General features: G+C 55.3%; 2 protein-coding genes across 2 annotated transcripts; both read left to right on the top strand.

Annotated features, from left to right (window-relative positions):
• Window positions 1-4,467: 4,467 nt before the first annotated feature.
• On the top strand, window positions 4,468-7,266 carry NCS54_00689900 (Transcriptional activator protein acu-15; the record flags this gene model as incomplete). Its single annotated transcript, XM_053152341.1, has 3 exons — window positions 4,468-4,948; window positions 5,002-5,957; window positions 6,019-7,266. 3 exons carry the CDS (start codon window positions 4,468-4,470, stop codon window positions 7,264-7,266), a joined length of 2,685 nt encoding a protein of 894 aa, XP_053008316.1.
• A 1,907-nt stretch (window positions 7,267-9,173) lies between these two features.
• NCS54_00689800 (Hypothetical protein) lies at window positions 9,174-10,897 on the top strand (the record flags this gene model as incomplete). The annotated part of the gene is made up of 5 exons (XM_053152340.1): window positions 9,174-9,543; window positions 9,601-9,794; window positions 9,888-10,067; window positions 10,121-10,225; window positions 10,370-10,897. Exons 1-5 carry the CDS (start codon window positions 9,240-9,242, stop codon window positions 10,895-10,897), a joined length of 1,311 nt encoding a protein of 436 aa, XP_053008315.1. The 5' UTR covers window positions 9,174-9,239.
• Between the last annotated feature and the right edge of the window lie 249 nt (window positions 10,898-11,146).

The following is an 11,146-nucleotide window of genomic DNA, read 5'->3' as shown; positions in this document are numbered from 1 at the left end:
TGCGGGAGGTAGACGGAAGTCGGGGATTCGTCTACTGGCGTCGCGCTCGCAGGGTTTCGTGTCGATGAAGATCGAAGGCGCAGGCAGAGAGTCAAGGCTTGGAGCGGACTACAGTACAGTTTGCACTTGATCAAGGCCAGTGGAGATGATGACGACCAGCTCGAGCTTCTAGTTTGCGCCTCCTGATGCACCAGAGCCATCTCCCAGGTTGTGGGAATATAATTACGTGAAGTTACTGTAGGTACGGTATAGTGCATGGCAGGACAGGAGAGTTTAGATGCGATGCGAGTCGTGAAGGGTTGCGATATGATGGGGCAGAGACCTGAGACTCGGGACTTGGGGCTGGATGGTTTGAACCCCTGGAACGCACAAACCCCCTTTGATGAGAGAAGGAGGGTCATGAGAAGTGAGAAGTGAACAGCTAGCGAGAAAAAAGTAAGCGGTGTTACCTACAGGACAGCAACTAACACGCAGGTCGAAATGAGAAACGAGGCTCGAGACTCGAGACGGCGAGTTGTCAATTCCAGGGCCCAGACAGTCTCGGACTAGCTGCGGATCAGTGATCTGCGTCCGCAACGATTGCGGCTCCGAAGTGGGTCCATTGCGGCTCCCCCAGGATGAGAGGCTTAGGGGGCGCTCGAGGGCTTGAGGGAGGCGGCGGAGCTAGCAGCGTTTGACAAGTTGAGATGGGGTGGACGGGGTTGAGCCTAGCATGGCACGGACGGTGAGAGCAGCTGGATATGCATCCATGAATCTCATGGAGATTTGGCCCTTTGCCTGCCTGCTCGCGTGAGCGAATCCGAGAATCCGTGAATGAAATTTGCTACGACTCTGTCGTTGCATCTTGGGGATCTGCGCCCTGAAGGATACGAACGAGAACGACGACGTGCCCCCTTGGCCAAGAACGACACCTCCGGAACGTCGTGTCCCACCGCGGTGAGCGTGCCGTGTTCCTTGATCTAATCCGCGCCAGCCCTGCGGATTTCATGCACTAGCTACGGTGTAGCTCAGCTCTTGTGCTTGCTGACCTTGATTCACCTCAGGCAGGGCTGGTTGGCTAGTATACAGTCCTAGACTGTACGGTTCGAGGTAGCGGGATCCGTGCGGACGGGATTGGGAGTAGAGTTAGTGTAGTTGAGTCAGGACTTTGAGACACACAAGAGGCGAGGGAGAACGGCATGATGCTAAAGCATGATGCTAGATCTGGGTTGCGGGGAGGACATGGTCACAGCATGGCGGCCGTTTGTAACCCGGGATGAATATTTCTGGGGACGGACTCGAGATGAGATGCTGTGACGCACGACTAATGGCCAGCTCACACAACATGGGCAGTTCGCTTGATGATAAGCTGGGGAAATCTCGAGATCTCGGATGTTTTGTGCTTCTGGGTTCTGGGGTAAATCTGCCATGACGGGCTCAGAGCATGGACGTTCGTCCCGCGAGTGGCATCACATCACCCCGCGTACTGTCTGTCCAGTGAGGGCATATGCAGGTCAGGACAGGGTGCGTACGACGGCTGGTTTGGGAAATCTGGGTGATCGCACAACGGATCTCGACGCCCAGACGGGGAGCGGACGAGGAGAAGGGGGGCCGCAGAGCGGCTCCGGGGTATCTGGGGCCCCAAGGTCTGAGGTGCAGATGGTGATTGGCAAGTTGGCTCGACGGTTGTTGGTCTAATCAGCGGCAGCTGCAGCAGTAGCATCGTGATTCTCGACGACACTAACAACCAAGGATGGATAGGGCGGCATGGCAAAGGAGGAGCCTTGGACCTGGTCAGCCATGTGCTTGATGGCTTCAGGACCGGCCCCGGAATAGATCGAAAAACAAGCTCTTCCTGGGGGTGGGCGAGCAGCTTGGGTGGGGTGACTACGGACTGCGGTGCAACGAGGTGGAGCGACGAGGTGAAGGTGAGGGCCGCAGGGCAGAGATTGGACCCGACGCGTAGGTTAAGCAGTGGGTTAAGACGTATGTAGGCACACGACCTTGGCTCGTGGCATCCAAAGTCGCAGCCCTGGCTAATATCAAGAGTCTTGGCTGGCTGGCAACGATGCGAATCAACACGTCGGTGGAACGAAGGCCAAGAGAAGAAGCAACAGAAAAAAGTCAAAACGATGATGCGGCCGCGACAACTTTCCCCGCACCGCACAGAGGAAAAAAAGGTTCTTCGAGAAGGAATCCGGGGTAGAGACGAAGGGGAGGGGGAGGTGACGAGAGTTGCTCTGGCTTCAGCGGCCAAGGCCGTGAGGGTGTGGCATGGTGGGCTGTTATTCATGTCCTGGGGCGTTCTAGAGTTGCGAGGGTGGTGTCATTTCGTACGATCAAGGCAAGCGCTTGTCGATGGCCACGAGCTGCTGCTGCTGCTTTGGAGCTGATAGAATGGATGTATCGGCGCGTACTGTGTGTTTCGTTACGTCTAGGTTTCATTTTGTCATGGGCTGGGCTGTTTGGTTTTGGAAAGGATATCCAATGCTAGGCTGCGTTGGTTGGGGGGACTCGTTCCATCATTTGCCGGCCGACTTGTTTTGCCAAGCTAGCTTGTAAAAAGACAACATTGGAACTCTGACAAGGGAAAAGAAGAGGAAGTGGGAAGGATTGGGACTAGAGATGAGATGAGAAGCTAGGAGGAGAGGAATAAGACGAAGCAACATGCGCCGGCCGCAATCCGCAGTCCGCGACTGGATTCTGGATAGGGAGCTTACCTTCCTATCCCCAAGAGTCGAAACTTCCATGCTTTGGGTTGCAGTCAGGAGGGAGTGGGTTATCCAATGGATGGATTAGATGCAGACTAGAGGGACTACGCCTCTTGACCTTTGTGCAGACCGCCATGATTTGCTTCGGGTTGACTTATACCAACCTCTTGAGATGATTCTAGCGAGTAGTTAGCATTTTGGATCCTTTGTTGATGCTCTGTTCAGCACTGAGAGAATGCGCTGCCGCGAATTGAAGACACATTTCTCCGTGTCCTCCGAATACTCCGTTCTCCGTAAAACAACACGACAACTCCCCACAGCTGAGAAGAGAAGGCCGGAATCTCTTTCTCTTCTTTCCATCTGAGTCTTTCTTCAATCCCCACACACCTGCACTAAAACAGAATGGAACCGTCCATCGCACGCCCCTTGGCGCTCGCTGCGGACGTGGCCAGGGCATGGCATGCCACACCTCGACACCTGCTGCGGCTGTACGTACCTGAGGTACCGACTGGACTCAATCGACGGGCTGGATTTCGACTCGACTCGACTCAGAGCACAGCGCTCCAGCTAGAGGGATCCCCCCACTACCCCAAAGGGAGTTTAGTGGCTCTTGCCAGGAAGCGTGGTTTTGCTTGCGTGCAGCAGTAGCCTTTTTTCTCCTGTCCTTCTCGGGGTGAGCCAGCGAGGAAGCCAGTCCGCCAACGGGCGAGTCGGTTTACCCAGTGGGAGCCGCTGCTGGATCCGCACTGTACACCTGGTACCTCGTTCTGGGCCTTTGACGTGCTGCACACACCTTCTGCTGCTCTCCTCTCACCAAGGTCATTCATCTCGCCATGCTGAGTGAGGGTTGGTCAAAGGCGCCGCCGGTCCCTGGCGACTCTGCCAGTGCCATGTGCACCGCACCAGCTCTCTCTCCGTCTCCGGCACTGTACCGTACCATGCCGGACCGTGAGCGCATCCCGTCGCCGTCATGACACACTCCCTTCCAGTTGCACACCCTCACACTCACCCTCGCCCCCCTCGTCCACGCCCTCAGATGGGCGTCCCCAGATTTCGTGCACTAAGACGGTACCTAGAGCCAACCTTGCTCTTCCGCCGTAATCCAAGGTACCCTCATCCTCAGTGGCTCTTCGCACCTGGCGGTTGGGCCAGCAGAGCGTGCACACGGGCTTGTCCCCGGGCTCCCCCAGGATTTCCCACTTCTTCTCCACAATCGCGTCCAAGGCCTTGACCCCCGATTCCTCATTTCTACTAAATCTTCCTCTTTCCCACCCCGAGAATTCTAAAATCTGCCCTGTTTTCACTGATCTTTCCCACCTTTTTTTCTGCCCTTTGCTTCTTTATCTTGTCTCGTGCCCTTATACCTATATCTGTCCTCCCTTCCCCTTGGCTGTCATCACTTACACCAGCCTTCAAACCTTCATCTTTCAGAGATACCCATACCTACACTACAGCTGCTTAATACCGCGCGCCCAAAGGCTACCCCCACCATCCACCACCATACCTTATATACCCGGCCCTGGCGCTGCTGATATCACACCCGAACAAGACCTCGATCTACACACGAAATCGACTCACTCTGTGTGACCTCTTACTCTTCAACTGGACGATTTAGCTGATGACAGCACGGACGACACAATATCCCAGGGAGCAACGCCGGACATAAAAACAATCGCTTCTGGCGACCATAATTCGGCAACCTCTTTTTCCCTCGGCAATTTAGCCGCCCACCCATATAACCGCACATACACACATACATACACACACAACCACCAAAATGCCCGGAATTCTTCCCATGAAGGTCATCAAGGTGGGCACCAGCTCTCAGAGCAGGATTGCCCAGGCTTGTGATCGCTGCCGGAGTAAAAAGATCCGTTGCGACGGAATCCGCCCTACCTGTTCCCAGTGCGCCAACGTCGGCTTTGAGTGCCGGACAAGCGACAAGCTCAGCCGCCGCGCCTTTCCCCGTGGCTACACCGAGTCCCTGGAGGAGCGAGTACGACAACTAGAGGCCGAAGTGAGAGAGCTCAAGGACCTGCTGGACGAGAAGGATGAGAAGATCGACATGCTTTCCAAGATTCACGGCAACCGGAGAAGCCCTTCAATGCCCGCCAGCAGCCCGGCGGCCATGGACACCCGGAGTGACGCCCAGCCCACAAAGGAGGATACATTCAGAGTTCAGGCCGCGCCGTTGTTGCTCGGCGTTGAGAACTCTGATTCTTACTTTATGGGTGCTTCTAGTGGCCGCACATTTATTGGTAATTTTCACCACAGCCGTTTTCACAAAAACATCTACTGACAATTCCGACAGAGCAATTCAAGCGCAAGATCCAGGAGGCTGGCAAGCCCAGCACTGAGTTCAACCCAGAGGCTTTCCTGCACATCCAGGGCTGCAAGTCCCTCAGCCCCAAGGCTCCTGAGCAGTCACTCAAGGTTCCTCCTCGTCTGTTCTCTGACCGCTGCGTCAACGTCTACTTCCAAGAATGGGCTCCCCTCTTCCCTGTCCTTCACAAGCCCACCTTCCTGCACGTCTATGAGGAGTTTGTTGCCGATCCCGAGAAGGTCAAGAGCAATCACAAGCTCGCCCAGCTCTACCTCGTCTTCAACATTGCCGGCCTCTCATCAGATGCTCCTGATCTTCCTCAGCTGGCTGCCTGCGAGCAGCAATGGCGCAAGGCCCTCGACGCCGTCCTCATGGAGAACACCATGAACACTCTGCAGTGCCTCACCCTTGCTCTCCTCTACTGCACCATGCGCGCCGACTACAAGCGCCTCCAGCACTACAAGGGCATTGCCATCGGCCTGTCGCACCGCCTCGGCCTGCACCAGAGCCAGAAGCGATTCTCGTTTGGTGCCCTGACCATTGAGACTCGCAAGAAGGTCTTCTGGACTCTCTACACCCTTGACTGCTTCTCGGCTGCCATCCTCGGTCTTCCCAAGCTCCTCAAAGAGGAGGATGTCCAGGCCGAGTACCCCTGCGACACTGACGATGAGTACGTCACCGAGAAGGGTTTCCAGCCCACTCTCCCTGGCGAGTACACTCGGCTGTCCAGTGCTCTGGCCCTGTTCCGCGCTACCCGCATCCTCGCCAAGGTGCTTGAGAAGAACTACCCTGCTGCCACCTCTTACGAGATGTCGCTGCAGCAGATGGCAGCCCTCGAGAGCGAGCTTGATGCCTGGTACGACCAGCTGCCTGCTCATCTGAGACTCAACTTTGTCCAAGACAAGCCGTCTACAGATGTGACCGGCAGCCGCTCACCTCTCCTGGTATGTCACTAAAGAAATCCTTGAGGTATTTTTGTGGACTTTTCCCGCTAACGAACTACAGGCCCTGGCTTACTACTACATCCGCACACTCATCTACCGCCCCGCCGTCGGCTCCAGCCTGGGACCCAAGGCGGCCTCGGCACTCATCTCGATTGGCACCTCGAGCAAGCACATTATTCAGATTATTCAGCTGCTCGAGGAGCGCAGCATGACATTCTCATTCTGCCTGAACCGGTCCGACCTCCTGGTTGTTTGCGGCATGACACTGCTGTACCACTCAATCGACCTCAAGCACGACAGCAAGCTGATGCGCGACAATGAGCGGCTGGTGAACTCTGTGGTCCGGATCCTGGACAAGACCAAGGCCACTGGCTCGGTCGACTTCAAGCGTGTGGCTAGCATGCTGGTGACTCTGGATGAGACTGTCGGCTCGCCCATGCACACTTCACGTGAGGCGTCGATGCCGGCCGCCCCCGCCTCCAACCGAGGGTCGCCGCCTGCGGGTGTGGCCCCCAAGAAGAAGAGCGCCACCGCCTACCCCCTCGGTCAGCTCCCGGGGGCCGCGGCTAGCGACAGCAACTTGATGGACCAGCAGGAGAAATTGAGGCGCATGACGATGCCCACCGGTGCCGGCCAGCGACCAGACTTTTACCGTTCCCGATCCCGCCAGTCTTTTGACAACCTGCAGACCGAGGTTCCCATGAGCCACCGAGACCACCGCATGTCCCTGTCGCAGATCTCGCCGAACCCCGGCCACAAGGCTTCACCTCTATCCCGACCCAACCTGGACTTCATGCCCTTCGGCCACCCCTCGCAGTCGCCGCAGCCTGCATCGCCCCAGCAGAACCGCGCCCACTCCCACTCTGGACAGACACCCCAGGCCAACCCCATGATGGCGCACTCCCCTGTGGCTTCGGCAAAGATGCACGGAGTTTCAACCACCGAGTGGGAGACGCTCCTGGGCTCGTTGGATGGTGGCATGAACAATGTCTACGATGCCATCTACGGTGGACAGGGACTGGTGAACGAGGCATCGATCGCCGTCAGCAACTGCGGTGACTGGCCCCCGGACAACTGGGACCTCAGCGGCTTCAGCATCGGCGACTTTGGCAACAACCCCCAGCCCCCGCAGAGCGTTCTCAGCATGAGCGACGAGAGCCTCAGCTCGGGTGAGGAGGTTGGGCCCTCTGAGCTCGGCCTCAGCGTGGAGAATGTCGACTACCGCAACCAGATGATGGCACAGCAGCAGCAACAACACAACCCTGAAGGATACATGCTTGATAACCGGATGGAGGCGTTTCCCATGTAAGGATGGAACCAAAAGGAAAAATGATACCTCGGGCGGGTGCTTTTGAAAACTCTTACGGCTGGGCATGACTATGACTTTTACGGAGTTGTTTGACAGGGAGTTTCACGGGAGTCTTTGGAATGATTTGATGATTTGGTTGGGAAGAAGACAGTTCGGTTATCTACCGAAGGGAGGTAACTGTCGCTACTTTTGGCGGACCTGAGCGATTGCTTTTATTCTTATTGTTGCGCCTGGTGTTGGCACTATGTAATCTGGGACCGGCAAGGCGGACACCAGCAGTTTATTGTTTGATTTTTGAAGGAGTTGATTGACGGGTTGGATTCTCAGAGAGGACATGAACAACAGAAGAGAATGACGAATGATGGCCAGGGTCCAAGGACAGGCCTTGCAAAGCGACGAGAGATTAGAAAGTCTGCTTGCTACTTCGTACATAGCTGAAAGAAAGAAATTCAAACAAGACTCTGAAGCAATTCGGTGATGACGCCTCGGCTGAACAACATGCCCCTATCCAGACTCTTGGATGAGTGAAATGTGAGACAGGCAGCAGCAGGTCACCGGCCCTAGTCTCGAGAACCGGCAGGCGGGTGGGATGGTCTCTGGGAGGATGGGATGCGTCCATGTGCAGGCATGTGTACGCCAAGTCGCCAAGGATGCCAGGGCGCGTCAAGAATTGCGGCCGGCTAAGCCAAGATATTTCACCAATTAATTTAACCTGGCCAGGCAGCCAATTCCAGCAGGTGTCTCGGCACTGTCTGACGGGGGTTGTCCAGATATCCCCATGGCATGTAGATAATCTTGTCCGTTTGACGTTCTACGGCTTACTAGTTTCTTACACAAGATGCACCCACGCCTTTCCCCGGGACTCGCCTACCCCGGGTTTGAAGAATTAAAAACAACAAGGGAAAAAAGAAAGGAAAAAAGAATGGCAGCCTCGACCGGGCCTGGCCAAGTCCAAAGGTGTTGCCGGTGGCCTGTGAAGGAAGGGGACTGGACCGCGCCGCCTATAGCAGGGACCGGGGGAGGAATAATGTTTGGAGAAAAAGGACGGGGGAGGGAGTGGAAGAAGAAAAAAAAAGAAAGGAAAATGGGAGGCGGTCCGGATTAGCACGAGATTGGTCGCCGCTGTCATGTTGTGCATGCGGGCTCTATGGCTTGGGTGTCGCGTGAGCGGGAGGGAGGCGTCGTCTTCAGCTCAAGGAACGGGCAGTACATACATTTACGATAAGATGCATCAGGGGGAGGGGCCCTCCATCATGCTGCTGCTTAGTGTGCCCCGGAAAGCAAAGCCGGGTCTGCCATTCATCATCCCCATGATGGTTGCTGCTGTTGTTGTTATAAGTGTGGTGTTTTGGGTCGAGACCGTCGATCAGGAGCCAGAGTGAGTCGAGAAGAGTCTCTCGCTTAGCGATAATAGCACAAGACAAAGAAACAGGTTTAAGCATTGAATGGTCCCGTGACTAAGAAAAAGATGACGGGTTCTTTATTGTGTCATGTTGGGTTGAATGTATTAGTTGTGCGTATTAGTTGTCTGTTTTTCCATCATGGAATTCTCTTGGTAGACCGAGGTCAATAGCCGAGGTTTAACTCTAACTGGCTGCCGCTAGAGAAACCGAGCTCTCGGAGTCTCACCGATGCAGAAGCAGTGCGCAATGTACTGTGTCTCTGAGTGATGAATTTGACACGCGCGTATTGCGTTTCCCCTGCCTTTTAGTCTGTTTCTGTAATAGCTCCCACGCTGCAGGAATCCCACGTTGTTTCCGAAAGTTGAGCTTCTACCGGGAGGTTAATTCGGGATAGTGAGCGATGCCGGATGTGGCTGAAACGACATGTGGCTGATAGTGGCTGTGCAAAACGTTTCTTCTCCAGAGGTCCCTTTTGGCTGGGGTTAACGACGTAAACTCCGTCATCTGGACCAGGGGGACCTTTCAAAAGGTGGATCGAATCATGGAGCCACTCCAGCCGGAAGCCTTGGGATGAAGACGAGGCTTCTCTCTACGACGACGACTCTTCCATTTTCTGTTTCTTTGTCATTCTGCAGAGTCCATGAACGAGCGTCTTTCCTATCGCGCGCCTGTCCTGACCGCCAGTTTCTCCTCCTCCTCCTCCGATATATCCGAACGACGCATGAGGCTGCAGCAGGCCCTTGTTTCCTCTTCAGTCACCAACAGCGACGCTCTTTTGCAGTAGTAACATCAACAGCAGTAGCAGTAACAGCCATGTCACACGAGAGACAGTCCCTGATCGATAAGGATGCCCAGAGCGAGGCCATTCCACGGGGTGAGTATTTGCTTGTGCTACCTACAACAAAGACAATGGCGCTTACACGGCAGGAAGCACCCTGGGCAGCTGCCCGGCCGTCCCTCCGGGATCCATCCCGCCGTCTCCCGCAGGCAATCGCACACCGCGGTGCCAAGGCCTACTTTCCGGAAAACACCATGGCCGCGTTCCGGGGCGCACTCGGAGCCGGATCCCATGCCATCGAGACCGACGTCCATCTCTCGGCCGATGGTGTCGCCGTGCTGTCACATGTAATCAACCATTTTCATAAAAAACTAACCACCATCACTAAGTTTCAAATCTTGTAAAACGGGCTGACATGTGCACGCATGTGAATTTCGCAGGACCCAACCTTGAAGCGATGCTTCGGCGTCGACGTCCGCATCGCCGATTGCTCGTGGGAGTACCTCAGCACCATGCGCACCCTCAAGGAGCCTCACGAGGCCATGCCGCGGCTGCAGGACTTTCTCTCGTGGCTGGCCCAGCCGCGCTTTGACGAGATCTGGGTTGTGCTAGACATCAAGGTGAGTTTCAAGATTGACATGTGTAAGACATGTACTAATGCTGCGACTACTAGCTTGATGATGACCCTAACGATCTGATGCTTGCCATCGCAAAGGCTCTTGATAGCGTACAGGGGTCGGTGCCATGGGATCAACGTATCGTACTGGGGTGCTGGAACGTAAGTCTTGTTTGACTTATACACCCTCCACTAGTCACCATGTGGTCAACTCAGGGCCTTTACGACACTCTCACTACTTACACCCCTCATACTCACAACGGTTTCACTCCATCCTCAAAGAACTTGATTAACCCTAGCATATAGGCATCCTTCCTCCAGGCAGCCCGCCGACACCTCCCGACTTTCCCCCTCGCCCATATCAGCGCCTCCCTGCTCTACTCGCACCACTTCCTCCGGGTCCCCAACCTCGGCTTCAACCTCAACCAGAAGAGCCTCGTGGGACCCCCAGGACGCATGTTCCTCCGCGAGCTCCAGCGTACCGACAAGCTCCTCCTGACCTGGACCGTCAACGAGCCGCGCTGGATGGAGTGGTGCATCCGACAGAACCTAGGCCGTGGGAGGAGTTCCCCCAGTGCTGGCCCTGCCCTCATCGACGGGGTCATCACCGACGACCCACGGCTGTACCTTGATGTGTGTGAGCGCTTCGAGGATGAGATGGACGGCAAGGTCATCGGGCCCAAGATGGGACTGGCCCAGAAGGCGAGGGAAGAGGTGAGAGCTGTGTGCTCGGTGCTCTTCTTCCAGGTCCTAGTCATGGCCTACCACATCGTCAGGAGAGTCCAGGGAAAGTTTGACTACCTCGAGGATCGCAATAGTTTGGATAGACGGTAGGAGGTTGATGAGCGAGGTGCTACTAATGAATGGGATATAGATCGCAAGCCAGAATACACGAGAGAGAGCTCATGAGAAGAGACACGAGTAGATGTTTACATGTAATACTTGGGATAATTTAGTTGAAATACACCGCTTTCCATCTATGAACATAAGCCGAGAATAAGATGCAGTTTTGGCGTGAACACCCAAGTATTGCCCCTGACCACACTTGATCACTTATAAGCCACGATAGTACTTGGAGTGTTC

Source organism: Fusarium falciforme, chromosome 5 (assembly GCF_026873545.1).
Source record: "Fusarium falciforme chromosome 5, complete sequence".
NCBI lineage: Eukaryota > Fungi > Ascomycota > Sordariomycetes > Hypocreales > Nectriaceae > Fusarium > Fusarium falciforme.
The sequence above is the reverse complement of the archived record's forward strand: the minus strand, read 5'-3'. Positions and strand labels throughout refer to the sequence as shown.